The sequence below is a fragment of the Pseudophryne corroboree genome, chromosome 7, assembly GCF_028390025.1.
Source record: "Pseudophryne corroboree isolate aPseCor3 chromosome 7, aPseCor3.hap2, whole genome shotgun sequence".
Lineage (NCBI taxonomy): Eukaryota > Metazoa > Chordata > Amphibia > Anura > Myobatrachidae > Pseudophryne > Pseudophryne corroboree.
In genome coordinates this window covers 290,103,081-290,126,049 of record NC_086450.1, presented here as the reverse complement: position 1 = coordinate 290,126,049, position 22,969 = coordinate 290,103,081, and the positions used below count along the sequence as shown (strand labels likewise).

The window sequence follows — 22,969 nt, the reverse complement described above, 5'->3', positions numbered from 1 at the left end:
AACAAAACTGAATGTAATAGTTCCAACCTTTACACTGCCCGTATGCAAGAAGTGTGATAAATATATTTTGCACATTTCTTTTGGGTGGAAACATTTTAATGACTGATTCTGTAAAAGAACCCTTTTTTATTTTTAAATATATTAATTAAATAAAATAAATAAATAAATAAATAAATAAATATTAATAAAACAGAAACCCATGAATGAAGTTGAATCAGTTTTATTCCATATGTTATCAGCAGGCTGTCTTAATTAGTTTTAATGCCAACAAAGGTTTTATGATGTGCTGGATCATCTGCCATTACTGATCTCCCTAACGGTATTTGCATGTCAGAGCACTTTCAATCCTTGCCAAGAACTTGTCCAGAGCCTGGTGTGTGGCACAGTCAAATTTTTTAGGGAAATGTCTAGCAATCACCACGAGGATGTGATGGGCCAGGAGCTGGAGGAGAAAGAGATAACAGTAGGAATTAGCTGCCACATACATATGATCATATCTCCCGTACATTATGTAGCTACAGTATACACAACAAGTACCACAATAGCCGTCACTGATTAACACTTACTGAGAAGTTTCCAGGGTCCACTCTCAGTTTAAAGGCATGGAGGTCGCTCAGTTTATCCAGGGCTCCCTCAATGTTGTCCATGTGACTGACAGCCTCTGTCAGAGCATCCACAATCTTCTTCCCATGCTTTTGAATCTGAGGAGACTTCTCGTGGAAGTCGAAAGCAGGGAAATAAACTTTGGTCTGGGGATTAGAAGAGAACATCCTAGGAAAGAGGATTACAAAACAAAATGTGAAGGGAGGAATCACGTAATACATCCATGATAAAGGTTAGCTATATACTGATTGCTGTAGTTATAGAGAATTAGAATTATGATTCCCTTCCCACACAATGACTTTAATCTCATGAACAGAAAAGTAGTTTACCTGAACAGAGCTTCTCCGCCATAGGTATCAGCATGAGCAGCTACAGATGGCCAGATGGCCTGGATGTGTGCTTTGTTATCAGCGTTGAGAGCCATGGTAAGTTGTGTTGTCCAATGAGTACACTGATGAGAGAGCTTCAACAATGCCACCTTTTATAGAGCTCATGTACATGACATAAGGACATACGAGTCCACCTTCTTTATCTATTGGACTAGCCAGAGACCAGCTCCTCCCAGACACACAGGTTCCACACCCATCCAACTTGGCTCATCACCAAGGCAAGCAGCCCAGCCCAGTTTTAAGGCTCCCTGCTACATCTTAAAAAATATACATGATGATACTAAGTCACTGTAAAATACAATATAATTACCCTGTTATACCAATATACTCTAACTTTCTTTCTGAATTGCATTGAGTCTGATAATAATAATAATTATAATAATAATAATTATAATAATAATAATAAAAATAATAGTCATTACCCACCCACACAGTATGTCTGTTTTTAATGTATCATTTTCTTACATATTTCACGTATGGGATATATACTTTAAGTATGATATCACACATTTATAAGAAACGTGTGTAAGGTAATGTGAACTGATGAACCCATTAATTTCACATATCTCATAGGAAAAAACATTCAAGACTGTCACATACTGTTTTTAGGGATACATGTAGTAACTGCCGGTTTTGGTTCTAGTTGTGTTTTACTGTAAATGCTATTGTTTTGATTTTTCAGTTCAAAGTAAACAGCAAATAACAGTTAATCTAACTACGGCAAATCTGTCCAAAAATATGTATAGTGATCTGTGCTGGCTTCTTAGGCATTAGAGAGTAATGAAAGTGTTAAAATAATAATAAAAAGAAAAGTGTGGGAGTCCCCTCTCCAAAGTCATAACTTGCCCCAGAACTCTCAGACAAGGCTGGTATTGAAGAAAACCTGCCTGGGGTTTCCCACTATTTTCCTATAGGCAGCACTGGTCTGAACCAACCAGGGGGCTAATGCTATAGCAGGGAGACACACAGCATGGCCTGGAATTACTCAGAAAGTGGGGAAGCCCCCCTACCCTCCAAAAAACAAACAGGGGATCTCCCCTCGCGAGGAACCCCGTGGCTTGAGCTTAAAGCCTGGGACTAGTCCCACCCCTGTAGGATTAATGTGTAAAGAATAGACAATAATATTTTCTTTACAGGTGGACTACAGTTACCAGCAAGCCTGCCCTGATATGCAGACACTTGCAGATCCTATTCTTCTCTATGTAAAAATTAGTGATGAGCGGGTTCGGTTCCTCGGAAACCGAACCCCCCCGAACTTCACCCATTTTACACGGGTCCGAGGCATACTCGGATTCTCCCGTATGGCTCGGTTAACCCGAGCGCGCCCGAACGTCATCATCCCGCTGTCGGATTCTCGCGAGATTCGGATTCTATATAAGCAGCCGCGCGTCGCCGCCATTTTCACTCGTGCATTGGAAATGTTAGGGAGAGGACGTGGCTGGCGTCCTCTCCGTTTATTAATGTTGATGCAAATATTTTTGCTTATTGCTTAATTGTGGGGACTGATGAGCAGCTGTATTATATAGGAGGAGTACAGTGCAGAGTTTTGCTGACAGTGACCACCAGTATACGTTGTCTGCCTGAAAAACACTCCATATCTGTGCTCAGTGTGCTGCATATATCTGTGCTCACACTGCTTAATTGTGGGGACTGGGGAGCAGCTGTATTATATAGGAGGAGTACAGTGCAGAGTTTTGCTGACAGTGATCACCAGTATACGTTGTCTGCATGAAAAACACTCCATATCTGTGCTCAGTGTGCTGCATATATCTGTGCTCACACTGCTTTATTGTGGGGACTGGGGACCACCAGTATATTATATAGGAGGAGTACAGTGCAGAGTTTTGCTGACAGTGACCACCAGTATACGTTGTCTGCCTGAAAAACACTCCATATCTGTGCTCAGTGTGCTGCATATATCTGTGCTCACACTGCCTTATTGTGGGGACTGGGGACCAGCAGTATTATATAGGAGGAGTACAGTGCAGAGTTTTGCTGACAGTGACCACCAGTATACGTTGTCTGCCTGAAAAACACTCCATATCTGTGCTCAGTGTGCGGCATATATTTGTGCTCACACTGCCTTATTGTGGGGACTGGGGACCAGCAGTATTATATAGGAGGAGTACAGTGCAGAGTTTTGCTGACAGTGACCACCAGTATACGTTGTCTGCCTGAAAAACACTCCATATCGTGTCGGCCACTTGGGTCGCTTAGCTTAGTCACACAGCTACAGTACCTCATTGCGCCTCTTTTTTTCTTTGCATCATGTGCTGTTTGGGGACTATTTTTTTGAAGTGCCATCCTGTCTGACACTGCAGTGCCACTCCTAGATAGGCCAGGTGTTTGTGTCGGCCACTTGGGTCGCTTAGCTTAGTCACACAGCGACCTCATTGCGCCTCTTTTTTTCTTTGCATCATGTGCTGTTTGGGGACTATTTTTTTGAAGTGCCATCCTGTCTGACACTGCAGTGCCACTCCTAGATGGGCCAGGTGTTTGTGTCGGCCACTTGTGTCGCTTAGCTTAGCCATCCAGCGACCTCTGTGCAAATTTTAGGACTAAAAATAATATTGTGAGGTGTTCAGAATAGCCTGAAAATGAGTGTAAATTATGGTTATTGAGGTTAATAATACTATGGGATCAAAATGACCCCCAAATTCTATGATTTAAGCTGTTTTTGAGGGTTTTTTGTAAAAAACCACCCAAATCCAAAACACACCCGAATCCGACAAAAAATTTTCAGGGAGGTTTTGCCAAAACGCGTCCGAATCCAAAACACGGCCGCGGAACCAAATCCAAAACCAAAACACAAAACCCGAAAAATTTCCGGTGCACATCACTAAAATATTGATTGTTTGTCTGATGTTCTATAGTTAGGATTTTAGGCATATTTCCTTTAGTTAGTGGTCGGATTGTAAAACCGACGGATAAAACAACCAAAAAATCAAAACCAATGCTTAGTAAATTTACCCTTTAGTTATCTATGTAGAGAATATAACATACTGTGCATTTAAATAAATCATCAATTAAGTACTTATTTTTAAAACCATTTCAATGACCAATTTATGTAATAAAATTATATACAGTACAATTTATGCTAAAACTAAAAGCAGCAAAACTAAAAATGACAATATATATATAATATACTCTATAATAAGTTTTGCAATAACAGAATATCCACAATAAACAGTCCTATCAGACCCACGAAATTAAGCAGAGGACCTAAGACTGAGCCTTGCAATACTCCAACTGAAAAAGGTAACAAAGCGGAGGTGGATTCAGAGAAATGGACACTGAAAGAGCAATTAGATAGGTAGGATAGGAACCAAGAGAGGGCCGTGTCTTGAAGATCTAGAGAATGCAGTGTTTGTATGAGTATAGAGAGTTGTCAACAGTGTCAAAAGCAGCAGAGAGACCTAGAAGACTGAGAAGTGAGTAATGACCTTTAGACTTCTCAGTGACCAGATCATTCACTACTTTAGTCAGTGCTGTCTCTGTGGAGTATTGGGAATGAAAGCCTGATTGATGTGGGTCCAATAAGTTGTATGAGTTAAAAAAAAATGTGTGAGGAGAGTGTAGGCAAGTTTCTCAAGTAGCTTGGAGAGGCATAGGAGCTGACAGATGGGACAGTAGTTTGAGAAAGAATTTTGTTTTTTCAGAATGGGGTAATCATTGCACCCTTGAACAGTGAAGAAAATATACCAGTAGAGAGTGAGAGACTACAGATGCTAGCAAAGGTTGGTATGAGCACAGGAGACAGAGCTTTACGTACTTGTGACGGTAAAGGATTAAGAGGAGAGGTAGTAGAGCAGCAGGATGAGAAGAGTGTTGATACTTCCTCTTCAGTTGTGGGATCAAATGAATAGAAAGTGCCAAAGGATTAAGGAATGGAATTGAGTAAAGAGCATGCCATTTCATCTTGGATCTTGTCCTTGAAGTAGGAAGCAAGATCTTGCACCATGATAGTGGCTGGAGGCAGGGCCGGTTCTAGACCTTCTGGTGCCCAGGGCAAAAGTTTCCTTTGCCTTTCCCCCTTAGACAGGCAAAACAGGGTTAGTGCGTGCCAAAGGTGCATGTTAAAAAAAATAGTGGTGTGGTTTCATAGGGAAGGGGCGTGGCCCCTGTAGTTGTGCCCCCTGTAGATTTGCCCCCAGTAGATGTGCCCCCAGTAGATTTGCCCCAGTAGTTGTGCCCCGTGTAGTTATGCCCCCAATAGTTGTGCCCCCTGTAGTTGTGCCCCCTTAGATGTGCCCCCTGTAGATTTGCCCCATTAGATGTGCCTCCTTAGATGTGCCACCAGTAGAGATGCCCCTGTAGTTATGCCCCCAGTAGAGATGCCCCCTGTAGATTTGCCCCCATTAGATGTGCCCCTTTAGATGTGACGCCAGTAGAGATGCCCCTGTTGTTATGCCCCCTAGTAGTGCCGCTTACAAACACAAAAAAAAAACAATACTCACCAGCCCCACTCCTGCTTCCCGACCACTGCTGCTCCCCCATCTCCAGCCACCCGCTCCTCTCTATGGGAGAGACGTCATGACGTCTCTCCCATTGCAGCGCCGCACAGACATTAGAGGTCAATTTTGACAGTGGTGCCAGCTGCAGCGGGTGCCCACACAGCCCACAGGGACTGCTATATGCGGGACAGGGACTGCTATATGCGGGATGCGGGTTGCGGGTGGGCGTCGGTCACCTGCAGGGTGACTGCGGTCGCATCCGCGGGCCGCAGTGCCCGGGTGCCTGCCCTGCTTGCCCATGCCTGGATCCGCTACTGGCTGGAAAGTTGTGTAAAGGAGGGTTGAGAAGTGATTTAAATGCATTAAAAAGTTATTTGGGGTTAGAGAATTGATCAGAGATAAGCGTTTGGAAATATGTTTGTTTGGCAATGTCCAGGGCATTACTATAAGAGTGGTAGACAATCTTATATGTGAGGAAGTCACTTGGAATACGAGAGATTTACGCCACTGGTGTTCAACTTTATGTTACCATTTTTGTAGGTGTCTTGTTACTTTAGAGTGCGACGATTGACATCTAGACCTACATGGAGTGTGATGGGTAGCTGGAGCCACATCATCAAGGGCTATCTCTAGAGCAGAGGTTCTCAAACTCGGTCCTCGGGAGCCCACACAGTGCATGTTTTGCAGGTAACCCAGCAGGTGCACAGGTGTATTAATTACTCACTGACACATTTTAAAAGGTCCACAGGTGGAGCTAATTATTTCACTTGCGATTCTGTGAGGAGACCTGCAAAACATGCACTGTGTGGGCCCCCGAGGACCGAGTTTGAGAACCTTTGCTCTAGAGTATTGTTCAAGTGTGATACAGCTATCTCAGGAGAAGTAAATGCATGATCTCATATGTATTCAGAAACATGCCTCATGTGACGCACCAGCATTTTTGTCATCACTTTCCGTTGCCGCCCTTAAACGGTCCTTTCCTCAATCACTCTGCAGATAAATCCTCAATTAGATCTGCATTGCAAGAGTACTCTGCTGCACACAAAGCAAGACCGCGGCGCATGTGCAGTCAGCTGATCATCACTCAGATGAGTAAATATCAGCATTGCATGCAAATCTGAATCATTCCCTTTGTGGCATGTGTACTGGAGGCAGAACAAAGTTACATATTATGAACTGGGAATACTGGGGAAGATGTATTATAGCAGCACGGATCATGCCGCTACAGCTCTTCCAGCTTAACATCTCATCTGCTGGAGTTGGGGAGTGAAGACTAAATTATTAGATGCAAATGTCCACTTTTCTTTTTTTAATATATATTAAATACCGGGGCTCCATGTAAGTGTCCAATAGCACTGGTTATAGGGCATTTGACACATACCACCTCTTACAGTACATTTCCCCCCACTGTGTGTAGTATATGTGAATTAGGGCACTACTATAGGACATAACATTAACATCACTAAAATACATAAAATAAACAAATGCCCTCATTCAGCATGGATTGCTTGTGCGATCCCCTGTACAGATTCCCAATTATCAGGAAACTGCGCAGGTGCAGAGTGGGTCCAGTGCAGGTGCAGGACCCGTTCTGCGCATGTGTAGAGTGGGTCCTATGTGTGGCTATATTTTTACAACAGTATTTTTAAAAAACCTACCCTTGATCCAAACACCCTCTCCAACTACTGACCCATCTCTTTCCTCCCTTTTGCCTCCAAACTCCTTGAGCGTGTTGTCTACTGCCTTTCTTTCCTCCCACTCAATGCTTGATCCATTTCAGTATGGTTTCAGTTCTCTCCATTTCAGTGAAACTGCCCTCAAAAAACTCTGCAATGACCTTCATGCAACCAAATTTAAGGGACACTATTCTCTGCTTATTCTTCTTGACCTCTCTGCTGCTTTTAACATTGTGGACCACCCTCTCCTTCTGCAAATCCTTCACTCCCTTGGTCTGCATGATACTGCCCTTTCTTTTCTGCCCTCCTACCTCTGTGACCATTCCTTCTCTGTCTTCTTTCATGAGGCCACCCCCCCCCCACACACACACACACACACACACACACACACACACACACACACACACACACACACACACACACACACTTCTATTAACTGTAGGCATCCCCCAAGGTTCTGTTCTTGGTCCTCTTCTTTTCTTTCTCTATACATCCTCTTTAGGTGAACTCATTAGCTTTTTTAACTACCAATATCATTTCTCTGCTGATGACACTCAAATCTACTGTACCTTTCCTCCCCTGACTTCTTCCCTGCTCTCCTCAATCGTATCTAGAACTGTCTCTCTGCTATTTCTTTCTGGATGTCCCACTGTTTTCTTAAACTCAACATGTCTAAGACTGAACTGATCATTTTCCCACCCTCCCGCACAACCTCACCTCCACAATTTAATTATCTATTGAAGGCACGACTATCTACTCTAGCCCCCAAGTGTGCTGTCTTGGAATAATCCTTGACTCCTCCCTCTCCTTCAAACCACAAATTCAGCACCTCTCAAAAATCTGCCATTTTCATCTCAAAAATATTTCCCCGAATTAAACCCTTTCTCACCCAGGATGTCACTAAGACGATTATCCACTCATTATTCATCCCCAGGGTGGATTACTGTAATACTCTCCTAACTGGCATCCCTGACAATTACCTCTCTCCACTCCAATCTATCCTCAATACTGCAGCCCGGCTCATCTTCCTCATCAAACGTACTACGTCCACCTTCCCTCTCCTACAAGCCTTTACTGGCTTCAATTATCTTTCAGAATCCAATTGAAACTTCTTACACTCACTTACAAAGCTCTCATTCACTCCTCTCCCATCTACATCTCTGACCTTATCTCCCTTTACACTGCCACCTGTCCTCTTCACTCTGCTAATGCACGCGGCCTCTCCTGCTGACTGACTGATTGCTTCCTCCCACTCCTACCTTCAAGATTTTCTCACATGCTGCTCCCCTTCTCTGAAATTCATTACCTCTACCCCTCAGACTCTCCACCTAATCTCATTCTAACCCACTGTTCCACAATTACCGTCTAGCCCATCTGTGTCATCCCTGTCTGTCTGCCCCTCCCCATTAGAATGTAAGCCACTATTGTCCTGTTTTGATTTTTCATTTATGTACTCTGTAATTGGGTGCTGCGGATTCCTTGTGGCACAATATAAAGGATAATAAAAAATAATAATTATTATTATATATATACAGTATATATATATCTATATATATATATAAAAATGGATGTATGTGTGTATGTTCCAGCATAACTCTGGAATGCCTGGAGCAATTTGCACTAAACTTAGTACACATATGACTTACAATCTGGAAAAAAATACTGTGGGGGTAAGACACCCCTACCACCCCCAGGGGTCGGGGTGGGAAGGAGATGACATGTAAAAATCTATAGTTTTGGGGGTTGCTGAGATGCATAGTGACACTCCTTGTGCCGTTTCAGTCCAAGTTCAGCCCTCATCAGCATGGGGGTTGAGAAGGGGTGAAAACAAAATTCTCTATATACATGAGTGGCACTGCAGTGCTGCTAACTCACCAAGTCAAAGGGGATGGAAAACTGTGCAGTCTGCCCAAGTGTCCTCCTCCTCTCAAAGCTAGCAGCTCCTCGCAGTGCTGAGCGGGGTGCAGGGCAGTGTGGGAAACTGAGTAAGCCGGGACAGGGAGAGAAGTCTGATGTCATCACTTCTCTCCCAAACTGCAGGGTGGGGAATGATACGGCCAGTGGTGCAAGTAGAAAAAATCTCCTATAGATACGGTGCATGCGTCAAAAAAATGGGTGTGGCAAAATGCCACATGTGGTATGGCCAATGAAAATGGGGGCGTGATACATATATGACCCCAATAGTGCCAGATACACGTTGCCTCACAGTGCCAGATCTAAATTGCCCTAGAGTGCCAGATATACATTTCCCCAGAGTGCCAGGTATACATTTCCCCACAGTGTCGGATTCACATTGCCCCAGAGTGCCAGATATACAAATGCCCCCACAGTGCCAGATACACAAATGACCCCACAGTGCCAGATACACATTGCTCCAGTGTCAGATATACAATGCCCCACAGTGCCAGATATACATTGCCCCACGGTGTTAGATTCACATTGCCCCAGAGTGCCAGATACACAAATGCCCCCACAGTGCCAGATACACAAATGCCCCCACAGTGCCAGATACACAAATGCCCCCACAGTGCAAGATATACATTGCCCCACAGTTCCAGATACACATTGCCCCACAGTGCCAGATACACAAATGCCCCAGTGTCAGATATACAGTGCCCCAGAGTGCCAGATACACAAATGCACCCACAGTGCCAGATACACAAATGCCCCCACAGTGCCAGATATACATTGCCCCACAGTGTTAGATACACATTGCCCCAGTGTCAGATATACATTGCCCCACAGTGCCAGATATACATTGCTCCACAGTGCCACATACACATTGCCCCAGTGTCAGATATACATTGCCCCTCAGTGCCAGATATACATGCTCATGAAGTCTGATCTCTGGCGACAGCTGCCGGTCCGCAAGCTCTGATTGGCTAGCAAACTGGTGCCTTATTGAGATTCAACCCGCCGCCGGAGACCGGACATCACAGAGAATTGAGGGACAGGAGAGGTGCTGCGCTGTGCTCTCCTTCACTCACACAACAGCGGGATGCAGGTATGGTGTACGGCCCGGCCGTACTGCGTACCGGTTAGGAATTTCTTACCAGTACGCCGTACCACCCCATACCGCCATACTTGCAGCACTGGATCTGGCATCGAGGGTAGATTCCAGGAAGGCTGAGTGTAAAGGCAGAGAGAGGCAGACATCCTGGAGCTGGCGGCAGCGCTCCTGAGTCCCCTGCAGAGGCAGCGGTGGTGGGAGACAGGCACAAGCAGGACTCAGAGACCTGTGATTGTGGCAGTGTGGGGGGAATGCTGCGCTCAGAGTCCCTTCAGAGGCGGCTGCTCAAGGGAGCCCCTGAGGAAAACCAGACATAGGTTGAAACAGCTGTCGGAGCTGGCGGGCTGTACGGAGCCCCTGAGGAAAACCAGACATAGGTTGAAACAGCTGTCGGAGCTGGCGGGCTGTACTTGTGAGATACTGTGTGTGACCAAGCCGGGCTAAGGATTAAACCCTTCATTTTTATCATTAAATACGTGAGTGCTGGCTTGTTTACTTTTTTCTGCTATGCTGGGAAAGGGAGCGTTTATATTAATATTGCTGCCTTGCACCACGTACATTATTGGCTTTAATCTAATGGCTTTGTGTGCGGTCTTGATATTCTTTTGTTTTTTATATATATATATATATATATACACACACACACACACACACACATACACACACACACACACACACACACACACACACACACACACACACACACACACACACACACACACTATATATGTGGTATCCCCCAGAACTTACAGGACTCATGCTCCCTTCAACTGACATGTACATTGCCTTATTGTACCAGGTGCTCCATGTAGGACCCTATGAGAACCTGTGTAGCCCAGACTTTTTGCCAAAAAGGACAGCTGTATACTCTGGGCTGCCATATAAACAGACATAACCTGCAGCTTTACCCTTTCCCCCCTTTTTCTTGGAGCCTAGCAACAGTGGATGGTGTGATGGAGGACACAGCCCACACCTCTCATCTGATTGGCCAATCCCTAGAGAGAACCCAGAGGAAGGGTGGAGTGATGGAGAGATTGGTGTGAGGACTGGGGGGTGCTGTAAGCTGGGACAGCAGAGAGGACAGCAGAACAAGCAGTGGGATCCTGAGTGAGTTGCAGAGGCTGAGTTCCTGTGTGTCAGTTCCAGAGTATCCTGTCAGCACTAGTATCATTGTGCAAGTCCCAGCAGCAACAGCAAGGAACTCCTCTGGAGAGAGAGGGAGTGAGATCAGTGAGGTTTCATCAGTAACAGCTCACTGCCCATATAAGAACAGAGGAAGTAGCAGCTACAGAGAATGCCCTATCCATGCAGAGACAGTGCTGTGAATACAGCAGCCAGAGACAGCACTGAGAGGTAACTCCATCCTCAGGGAGGATTCTGTACAAGTAAACAGGGTCCCTGCTCACACACTGTCTACAAACATTGCAGCTGGCACTACTCCAGGAGTATAGAACCACTTTTGTCTGTGGCACAGCATAACTTGTTGCCAGCAATAGCACAAACTGCCTCCTCTTACATTAAATGCCCTAAGTCTTAGTAGAAAGGACAGCACACACAGTGCTGGTGCCACCGATGCTTATCTGCCAGGCCTTACAGACCAGTGACATTGTACATCAGATGAACTGTGACAGCCAGGTTACAGTGCAAAGGAGGCCTGAACAGAACTACCCAGAGTGAATGGGAAAGGCAGTGGATCAGTTTTCCCTCAGTGTGGCCACAGAGAGGACAGGCCTTTATTTACACTACAGGGACATGTCTAAGAAAGACTAAATATATATATGCATATATATCCACGTGTGGACACACTCTAAAGGGGGTTACAGACCTGTGCACAGGCGGAAGAACATAAGTTGTACTAATACTTCTGAATACATGGGATACTCAGTAAGGGTAATCAGATAATTGTAACTGGTAACAAACTGTTTTTCTTATGCATGCATATTTTGATGGTAACAGCTTGAATATTTGAGTTAAGGTTTGAATAGTATAATAAGTCAATATAACCAATTCAGGTAAACGTGCATAACTGCTGAGAAGGACGGTGATGGGATATGCAACACCTGAATAATTAAACAGTCTATGACAGTATTGGCATAATCTACGGTGTGAAGACCAACTGTTTATTATCTGTACTTGATGATTTACTGTAACGTATTACTATTATTCAAGTTGTTTGATAACCCCAATGCCTTTAATAAACCGAAGTTGAGTTGACTGCTCCCTGAACAACCCACTTGTGCAGACGTATATCCCTTACATCTCCGAAGTATCGTGAACGAACTTCCATCTTAAGTTGGTATCCCGGTACACAGATAGTGTAAAGCGGACATAATCACCAGGTAAAAGATCATCTACTCACCCAATAACATTGTCCTTTATTTGCCCGGGTATCACATATAGATATGCATAGATGTTTCCCTCTGTATCTGGGAGGGCTTAAGACAGGTACTGCGTATAAAACAGGTCCGACGAATACTGCGTATAAAACTGCATACCAGGTGTGTGGAGCCGGAGCAAGCACCAGCTGCTGGAAGGCTGATATCTCTGGTTCTGGGCATAGTAGAGACAAGCTGCCAGTGTCCACTGAAAGGGAAGAGTCCCATTTGGAGTATATCCTCAGAAAAACTCTAAATCAGACATAACCTGAGATATCTGGTTGGGAATAGTAATAAACAGGCTCGGATGGGGACCACTGCTTTGATGCCGGATATATCTGGTTTCCCAGGGCCGATTTTAAAAAATCTGGTACCCCTGGAAAAAGTGGACCCCCAGCTATCAGCCTAGGACCCTTATACTCCTGGGGCCCTTGGGAAAGTGCCCATTTAGCCCATATGAAAAGGGTATCTGGACTCAAGGTCGACACCAATTGGTCGACACACCTTAGGTCGACACCTGAAATAGGTCAACATGGAAAAATGTCAACATGAACCAGGTCGACACGGTAAAAGGTCAACATGAGTTTTTAACTTTTTTTTCATTTTGATTACTTTTTCATACTTTACGATCCATGTGGACTACAATTGGCGAGCAAAGCGAGCCATGCAAGGGGACACCGTGCACTAATTGGGGTTCCCGGTCACTCTTCAAAGAAAATGACACAAAAAAACATAAAGAACTCATGTCGACCTTTTTCCATGTCGACCTTTTGTCCATGTTGTCCTATTTCAGGTAGAGACAGCCCTGCCAGTTAGGGTGAGATAGGTGGTGATACATCCTACTCTCAGTGTTGCAAAACCATATCCTTATAAGAATTATGGGGGTAATTCCAAGTTGATCGCAGCAGGAATTCTGTTAGCAGTTGGGCAAAACCATGTGCACTGCAGGGGGAACAGATATAACATTTGCAGAGAGAGTTAGATTTGGGTGTGGTGAGTTCAATCTGCTATCTAAATTGCAGTGTAAAAATAAAGCAGCCAGTATTTACCCTGCACAGAAACAATATAACCCACCCAAATCTAACTCTCTCTGCACATGTTATATCTGCCTCCCCTGCAGTGCACATGGTTTTGCCCAACTGCTAAAAAAAATTCCTGCTGCGATCAACTTGGAATTACCCCCTATGTGTAAGCACAAAAAAAAAAAGAATTCTTGTATCAATTTTTTTCAATAAATGTTTGGGTGTCTTTTCTGGTGTGAGGGTCGAATACAGGCAGGGCCGGTGCTAGAATGTACGGCGCCCCCCTGCAAACTATAAAATTGCGCCTTAATATACTACTGAATGGGGGGAGTGACCCAATAGCTGGGACAAAACACAGACGGTGGTGTGAAACAGTGACAGAACACAGGGTGTGTGTGTGTGTGTGTGTGTGTGTGTGTGTGTGTGTGTGTGTGTGTGTGTAAACAGTGATAGAACACAGAGGGGGGAGAAATAGTGACAGAGCACAGAGGAGGGGGGTTGCACAATTGCTGGGATAGAACACAAGTGGGGTGAAATAGTAACAGAAAATGGGGTACGGGGTGAAACAGTGACAGAACACAGGAGGGGGTGAAATAGTGACAACACGTGGGGTGAATTGGGATGCGGTTATGTGACAAGCAATCTCCTGACAATACTGACTCCTCACAATACCGACGCTGGGATCCCAAACCCTTAATAGCCCGCCAGTTGGCATGCTGATCAACAGGGACTATATCCACTCATGGGTGTCCACGACACCAATAGAGTTGAAATAGAACCTGTGGCGAGCATAGTGAGCCACCAAGGCTGCTGCGTGGTGAGCGCAGCAAGCCCGCAAGGGGCTTTGTTGCACTCGCTTCCCCCGGCGACCACCTAACAGCCGGGATCCCAGCATCGGTATGGTGACCAGTGGTCACACAATCCCAACCCGGCGAAACAGTGGCAGAACACAGAGGAGGCGGCTTACACAATGGCTGGGATAGAATACAATGGGGGTGAAATAGTGACAGAACACGAGGGGGGGTGAAACAGTGACAACACAGGGGTGAAACAGTGACAGAACACCAGGGGGTAGGGAATAGTGACAACACAGGGGTGAAACAGTGACAGAACACCAGGGGGTGGGGAATAGTGACAACACAGGGGTGAAACAGTGACAGAACACCAGGGGGTGGGGAATAGTGACAACACAGGGGTGAAACAGTGACAGAACACCAGGGGGTGGGGAACAGTGACAACACAGGGGTGAAACAGTGACAGAACAGAATACCAGGGGGTGGGGAACAGTGACAACACAGGGGTGAAACAGTGACAGAACACCCAGGGCCGGCAACAGAAATCTTGTGGCCCAGTACAGTGATATCTCTGGGGCCCCCTCAGAGATATATATATATATATATATATATATATATATGTGCAACAGAGTTTTCTGTGCTATATAAGAAACAGTTTTATAAATATATCAATATACTTATACTCAATTATAAATATGTATACCTCTCCTTCCTCCCCCACAGTCTGTGTCTCCCAGCCCCCTCACCCAATCCTAAAGCACTCATACCCTGGGGAGATACTCACCTCCCATCCCACCAGAAGAGGCCGGCACAGGGCACGGGAATCCTGGCCAATGGAGCTGCTGCCATGTTCCGTAATTTTCTGCAACAGAGCTGGACCTAGAAGAGAGGGTGCATACTCACACAACACAGTCACTGTGTGTGAGAGGCTCCTGTCACTCTGAGGCTGTGCCCACACCAACTACTGCTCGCTGTCCTATTTGGACAAGAAGGCTCACATGCATGCCGTGCACTAAGTGACGTTATCCTTGGGGCCTCTCTGATCATTGGAGCCAGGTACACGTGTCATCTCCGACCCCACCTGTCGCCTTTCATGAGAACACTGGGGGGGGGGGAGTATTGGGGGGGGGGGTGAAATAGTGACAATAGTGACAACACGGGTGAAACAGTGACAGGACACGGGGGGTGAAATAGTTACAATATAGTGCGGGATACATTAGTGACAGAACACGGGAGGAGGGAATAGTGACAGAACACAATAATCCCAGAGTCTCTTGGGTATACTACTGTGGCTGCTTGCGTCCCTGTGCACTACCCCTGCCTGGTGACCTGAAGCACAGCTCCAGTGCTACATGCCTCTGCCCACGTCTGCCTTGTATAATTTGTTGACTTACTTGGAGCCAGGCCAGGAGAGCTTATGCTCTTGCGACCGCAGCTGTTGAACTCTGGGGGCCTCAGGGTGGCCGCAGCAGCAATAGCAGGTGCTACAGTGCAGAGGGGCGGGGCTTACCACAATCTATCTGGAGGGGGCTACCGAAGCTTGACCGCTGTACTGTATGTGACTGCTGGTCAGGAGTCCAATAAAGTGCTTAGCTGGCGCACCATGGGGGTCATTCCGAGTTGATCGCTAACTGCTGTTGTTTGCAGAGCAGCGATCAGGCTAAAAATAGGCATTTGCGTATGGGCCGCAATGCGGACAAAGCCTGTTATGGTTGTGCACAGGTTCTAGCAAAGTTTTCAGTCACACTGACGACCGCAAGAAGATTGACAGGAAGGGGACGTTTCTGGGTGTCAACTGATCGTTTTCAGGGAGTGTTTGCAAATACGCAGGTGTGTCTGAAAAAACGCAGGTGTGGCTGGGCGTTCACTGGGCGTTCGCTGGGCGGGTGTATGACGTCAAATCCGGACACGAATAGGCTGAAGTGATCGCAAGCGCTGAGTGGGTTCAGAGGTACTCTGAAACTGCACAAACTTTATTTGCAGAGCTCGGCTGCACATGTGTTCGCACTTCTGCTAGCTAATATACACTCCCTAGTGGGTGGCGTCATAGCGTTTGCACGGCTGCTAAAACTAGCTAGCGAGCGATCAACTCGGAATGACCCCCCATATCCACACAGCTGCTGGTGCCACTGCATGACAGGCGCATCGACGGCAACATTTATGTAGAGCAGCAGGGAGAGCGCCTCTCTAGCCCGGGGCCTGTCTGCTCTGCATCCCTTTGCAGAGCAGGTAGCGCCGGCGCCTGAATACAGGATCACCCTTAATAATCACCTCTATATGGAGAGTCCATAAGCCTGAAAACTAGTTCCACACTTAATTGAAGTAATGCTTCTTTCCGTTGGGACATACCCCATCTCTGCTCTTTGAGAAATTGACCTGGTTCCACTGTTTGAAGATTTACAACACTTACAATTATTAAGGACTTTCATTCTTCATCACGTATTTATGGATGATTTAAAATAAAATAAATTTATTTACATTTGAGAACCCTCTTGATTGTTGTTTGCTTTTATCTATCTATCTATCTATCTATCTATCTATCTATCTATCTATCTATCTATCTATCTATCTATCTATCTATCTATTTATCTATCCTTTATTTATTATTTATTGTTAGTTGATAAATGTTTTGAATTAACATACTGTATCCTGATTGATTTAATTTCTGCCACAAAATCTGTATTACACTAGCACAGCGCCATCTATTGATTGTTATAAGAAACATCATACACAATGGCCCTCATTCCGTGTTGTTCGCTCGCTAGCTGCTTTTAGCAGCATTGCAAACGCTAGGCCGCCGTCCTCTGGGAGTGTATCTTAGCTTAGCAGAATAGCGAACGAAAGAGTAGCAGAATTGCTACTAAATATTTTCTTGCAGTTTCTGAGTAGCTCCAGACCTACTCCTAGATTGCGATCAGCTCGGTCCATTTAGTTCCTGGTTTGACGTCACAAACATGCCCTGCGTTTGGCCAGCCACTCCCCCGTTTCTCCAGGCACTCCCGCGTTTTTCCCTGACACGCCTGCGTTTTTTAGCACACTCCCGGAAAACGCTCAGTTACCACCCAGAAACGCCCCTTTTCTGTCAATCACTCACCGATCAGCAGTGCGACTGAAAAGCGCCGCATGATCAACAGCAAAACTGCTAAGTTTTTAGTTAAATAACTAAGCGCATGCGTGCGTACCATGCGCATGCGCATTTAGCAACAAATCGCAGCGTAGCGAAAATCGGCAACGAGCGAACAACTCGGAATGACCACCAATATGCAGTATATACTACGCACAATGCAGAAATTTAATAACCAAATCATTTGAACAATAATAGGTAATTATGTACAGTACTGCATTGTGGATTAATGACACTGTCATCAGAATTATGTAAAAACAATACTGTGTATAAATTGAGTACTGAAACTTTAGCATTTATACTGACATTGGGGGTAATTCTGAGTTGATCGCAGCAGCAAATTTGTTAGCAGTTGGGCAAAACCATTTGCACTGCAGGTGTGGCAGATATAACATGTGCAGAGAGAGTTAGATTTGGGTGGGGTGTGTTCAATCTGCAATCTAATTTGCAGTGTAAAAATAAAGCAGCCAGTATTTACCCTGCACAGAAATAAAATAACCCACCCAAATCTAACTCTTTCTGCGCATGTTATATCTTCCTCCCCTGCAGTGCACATGGTTTTGCCCAATTGCTATCTAAAAAATCCTGCTGCGATCAACTTGGAATTACCCCCATGGTGTTGCCCAATTGCTAACAAACTTGCTGCTGCGATCAACTCAGAATTACCCCCATTGTCTAGTCATATCTCCAGGCATAAACCAGGAACATAAACTACCTTTATACTAGTGTAAACTTGGCACGTATACACTGTAGTTCTGTTTTCTCCTACCATAAACCTTGCACATACAGTACAGTATGCTACCCTTGCAAAGCTCCTTTTAAAATTATATTTTCTATCTTTTCCAACTTGAATTTAGTCATAAAAGTACACAAGTCATTTTTGACAATAGTAGGTTTTCAATGTCTTTTAAAGAATGAATATTTCTTTATTTAAGTAGCTGCCTACAAAATCATTTTTCATGTACTGTATGGGCAATGACTGTCTACGTTCAATGGGGTAATTTAATACAAAACGTAATTATTTTTTCTGAATCAAATAAAGTCTAGTATTGTGTAATACCTAGAAACAACAAAAATAAAAAAAATTAAATTACACTCACACTTTTGGAAGCTGGAACATTTAATATGCACAGCATTTGATCTATATTCAGTATATAAAAAGAATAAGGGAGTTTTCGTGTTTGATACAATCGAAGACCTGATGAAGCTTTTAAACAACACCTCTCAAAGAAGTCTATTCATGAAGCAGTGAAAAGCGTGGAGTAGGGAAGTAGTTGCCCATGGCAACCAATCAGCTGCTATGTATAAGTTTATAGAACGCACTTTATATATGTTACCTCAACACTGAATGCTTGCCATGGGCAACTTCTCCACTGGCTCACTTCTCCACTCTTTTCACTGCTTCATAAATAGACCCCTAATACTGCTTGAACAATTATATCACCCTTTCACTTTTATTTTGTACTTCAGCATATTGAACCTTTGTGCTATAATGACCACACTTTCTATTACTAAGCTCTATGGTAAATGAAATGTATACTTTTGCCCTTCATATGAATCCTTCATATGTTATACTGGGGTACAGTGCAGCAATGTCATAACAAAATAAAATAATGCAGTATATGTTATGTATTACACAGATCAAACACACTGCCATGTTTTGGAGAACACTTGATTTTATTGGGAGCTTATTTAAATCACTACATTTCTAACACTGAAGATCATTGATATTCTTGCAGGTTTATGCTGTGCAGGGATGTAGACTTGTAGCGTGAGACTCCTTATTGCTGGTGTAAGGATGATTTAGACGTAGCCCTTGCTCAGAGCGTCAGCAATCACACAGAATGCCTTCTCAAAGGCAGTCTGGACTTCTGGGGTAAATGCATCTTGGAAGATATGAGCCAGGACAATGATCAGGACGCGTCCAAAACGCTGAAAGAGATACAAAATAAATTAAGATACAAAAAACATAAGTTTCTCTTTTGTAAATTGTCGGAATCTGTTGTAAAATATAGTTTTAAAGTGAATATAGAGACTACTATGACATGGAAACAACAAGCATAGAATTAATCATTCTGCTGTATGGGCGTCAGTCATCAAATATGTAAATTTCTATTTCATCATTTACCCTGAAGTTGGCTGGATCCACATGCAGCTTCTCAGAGTGGTAAACGCTCAGCTTGGCATAGTGCCCCTTGATGTTGTCCAGGTGATGTAAGGCTTCACCGATAGACCGCACAACCTTTTCACCATGAGCTATCACCTTGGCATTGTGGCAGATGGCATCAGCGGAACCCAGGTCACCAAAGCCAGGAAAGTATCTTTGGGTCCAGGGGTAGACAATAAGAAGCCTGTTCAGAAAAAAATATAGTTTATGTATGATATATTACTGGACAAGAAATGGATGTGTGAAACTATCCTTATCTATGTATGCCATAAGTGATGGCTGGTAATAAAATTCTGTGTTGTATGATATGAACACAGTAGAATAGTCTGATATAGAAACTAAACATCACAGGAAATGCATACAGACTAGTTGTACTACATTACTTTATTATCTTCTTGCTGTTACTCACCTAGAAAGAGCCTCTCCTCCAACAACTTTAGGATCTACTTGAGTCCATGTACTGTTAATGCACTTAATCTCATTATCATCAAAGTGGACCATGGTGGATGCTGTGGTATTTTGTGTCAAGCTTCTGTGGAAAGAACCTGATATTAAGTTCTCCTAACTCTTTAGGTTATATATGTTGTACATAGACCTTCCCTCCCCTTTACTGTTTATCTATTGGCTGCAGTGAAACATTTATCTTCACACCCACCTCACCCACTTCTGTGCCACCGCCCCCTTCCACTTCTACATTGAGCAGCAAATAAAAATAATTTTACTAAAACTAAATATGTATTTTAGATTTATTTTAGAAAAAAATGGAAGAATAAAGGATATTGTGTAAAATTAAGAGCTGGCAAATATAGATCTAAAGAAAATATCATTCCTATATTCAAGAGGTGAAATTAACAATATATTAATGATACATGGCTTGGTATATTACTCAGTGATTCCCAGCCTTTGGGGTGTTGTAACATGCAAGTTATTTGTTTAAACACCAATATTTAAATATTATAATACTGTATACAAAGATGAAAATTATACATAAATATAATATCCATTGCATGCATATTTCCTATTAACCCTGTGCTCTTATGAAACATTCAGTCTAGCATTGTGATGTTGGGACATGTTTAAACTTACTTTAATAGTAAATCCATTCATGAGAAGATAGTACAATTTATAAAAGGGATTACATACAAAAATCTTGGCGCTTTGGATGCCCGCTGTGCAAATACTGGCAGGAGCATCCTGGAGATTAAAATTCCGACACTGCCTAATAAAGTAAGCTAACCCTGATTGGCAAGGTAGGTCATTCCCCTTCTATGGGCATCCACGACACCCATAGAGGGACAAAGAATCAGTGGCGAGCATAGCACTCCACCGCTTGGGTTGCCAATGTCGAGATAGTGACATTCGGCATACCGGGGGGCAGTATTATATACCAAACCCCAGCACATGCCTATTATCAGTATCCAAACCCTCCTGGGGCCCTGGACAACTGATTTCTGGCACTCTGTGCCCATTTAAAGCCCTGATCAGTTAGCTTTTTTGTTGAGCAACTCCTCAAAATTTACCCAACCATAAAAACAGTTTTCCCTGTCTGCAGGTCACAGTGTGGAATACTTTGGAACAAACAGTTAAATATTGAGTGGGTAACAGTGGGTCAGGCATTCCGGGCCCAGACACAGAGGGGGCCCTGTAGAAGATCCCAGTCCAGCAGCCAGCATGGAGACAGACAGCGCCAGCTTCGAATTTGGACTAGTAGACAGCAAGCTGTGTGATTGGCCTGCGGCCAGCGCTGAATTAGAGATGCTGCCAGCCACCACTGTCTTTTCTGGGATCTGCTACTAAGCCAGCACTGATATCTAACACAGCACAGCTTCCAATTGCCAGCTGAGCTGATCTTAAATCCTGCTTTCCAGATTATTGCATGTGCAGTCCAGTAGGAATTTAGGGGTCTATGTACTAAGCTTAAACTGACATTTCCCAAACATACTGTAGCCTGAAACATGGCAGTTAGGAGCTGATTAGTTTGTACTTAATCTCTGTCCACTTTATCTCTCTACAAAGTTTAGTAAATAGACCCCTGCTATCTAATCCCGCTCTGATTGTGCAACCAAACAGGATCTTTTCACCACCTACACTGGAGCAGTGCAAGTGGGTCTGAGGTCCCAGACAGCCAACCACTACACCGGCACCATTCTGCAGCTATTGCATCAGGTATCATTTTGGCCAGCTGCATCTCTCATAAATCTTCTGGAATTAGACCCGGGTCTTATGCTCCACATGTAATAATTATAGTGCTATACAGTAGTTATCACCAGATGTTACTACGGGCAACCAATGCATCAACCTATTTTATATATGCTTACCATGGGAAACCCCTATTAAAAATCATTATTTTTTGTGAGTACAGTATATTCAAGCCCAGTTAAAATGTGTTTTTCTTCAACAAACTCTATATTCACAAGGCAAGTGAAAGGTCTTTTAACTTGATTGTGCAAATTGCTACATTTAAAAGGATTCTCTTTTAACCCATTTCTGTTTATTGCAACAACTGACTCCATTGCTACAGTGTTACAAATCACCATCAGTCTGGTTCTCAGAGTATCATTGCTGTATTTGATGTATTCATTTAACATTGTTTATTATGTGTATGCTGTAGATTCCCATTAATTGACATATTGTTTTTAATATCCTTTTTACTTTGTTGTATTGTTATTGACCCAGTAAACTTAAATCTGATTATGCTTCCAGTTCTTCTTCTCTTGTTAGTTTCCAATAGGAGTCAGCCTCCCCTCTCTTATGAGCTGTATTCAGATGTCTTTCTAATTAGACTGAAAACGTAAGCACCTAGCATTTCTTTCTTCTTTTATTTTTCTGTGGATTGCTTCGGTCTGTGATCTGCAGCCAGGCAGCTTGGTGTTCCCGGAGAGCAAAGGGGTCTTTGGAGGCTGCCTCCCACCATCAGCTGGTTCTCTTGTCCCAAGTGCATGCCTCGGTGGATGCCTTTTGACACCCTGCCAAAGCCCAGCCCGTTCTGCCCTGTGCCCCGCCAGATCCATTATTCCCTGTACTGTGCCACCGCCCAGGTCCAACCTTCTCTGCCCTGTGCCCCCATGTCCAGTCTTCCCTGTCCTGTGCCCCCCATGTCAAGCCTTCCTGGCTCTGTGCCCTGATTAAAGTCCAGCTTTCCCTGCCCTGTGCCCCTCTCCCACTGGTCATCCCTGTGCCCCCAATAGATCCAGCCCTCCCTGCATCCCCTTTTATTTTTAAAACATTTTACACAACCAATTTATGCATCACCCCCTCTGTAACTCCACCTACATTGTCTACAGCTCTGCCCACTTCCTTTTGGGGGGGCTGCCTATTTTGTCAGTCCATGGTCCAGCAGTGGCTTGGATACAAT

The 22,969-nt window shown here is 44.2% G+C and overlaps 2 protein-coding genes across 2 annotated transcripts; both read right to left on the bottom strand.

Moving 5' to 3' along the window:
- Positions 1 to 204: 204 nt before the first annotated feature.
- Positions 205 to 1,068, bottom strand: LOC134943605 (hemoglobin subunit alpha-1-like). The gene is made up of 3 exons (XM_063932360.1): positions 933 to 1,068; positions 567 to 771; positions 205 to 442 (listed from the first exon to the last, which is right to left on the bottom strand). The coding sequence occupies exons 1-3, from the start codon at positions 1,025 to 1,027 to the stop codon at positions 314 to 316; spliced, it is 429 nt and encodes a 142-aa protein (XP_063788430.1). The 5' UTR covers positions 1,028 to 1,068; the 3' UTR covers positions 205 to 313.
- An 18,037-nt stretch (positions 1,069 to 19,105) lies between these two features.
- On the bottom strand, positions 19,106 to 20,182 carry LOC134945126 (hemoglobin subunit beta-2-like). The gene is made up of 3 exons (XM_063934211.1): positions 20,024 to 20,182; positions 19,576 to 19,798; positions 19,106 to 19,379 (listed from the first exon to the last, which is right to left on the bottom strand). The coding sequence occupies exons 1-3, from the start codon at positions 20,113 to 20,115 to the stop codon at positions 19,251 to 19,253; spliced, it is 444 nt and encodes a 147-aa protein (XP_063790281.1). The 5' UTR covers positions 20,116 to 20,182; the 3' UTR covers positions 19,106 to 19,250.
- Between the last annotated feature and the right edge of the window lie 2,787 nt (positions 20,183 to 22,969).

What these genes read in the sequence shown, in the direction of transcription:
- LOC134945126 (XM_063934211.1), bottom strand. Translation starts at nt 20,115, where the DNA reads ATGGTCCACTTTGATGATAATGAGATTAAGTGCATTAACAGTACATGG. An exon ending in GGAGGAGAGGCTCTTTCTAG is followed by an intron (nt 19,799 to 20,023) that starts GTGAGTAACAGC and finishes TTTTCTGAACAG; the next exon opens with GCTTCTTATTGTCTACCCCT. An exon ending in TGGATCCAGCCAACTTCAGG is followed by an intron (nt 19,380 to 19,575) that starts GTAAATGATGAA and finishes TATCTCTTTCAG; the next exon opens with CGTTTTGGACGCGTCCTGAT.
- LOC134943605 (XM_063932360.1), bottom strand. Translation starts at nt 1,027, where the DNA reads ATGGCTCTCAACGCTGATAACAAAGCACACATCCAGGCCATCTGGCCA. An exon ending in GGCGGAGAAGCTCTGTTCAG is followed by an intron (nt 772 to 932) that starts GTAAACTACTTT and finishes CCTCTTTCCTAG; the next exon opens with GATGTTCTCTTCTAATCCCC. An exon ending in TGGACCCTGGAAACTTCTCA is followed by an intron (nt 443 to 566) that starts GTAAGTGTTAAT and finishes TTTCTCCTCCAG; the next exon opens with CTCCTGGCCCATCACATCCT.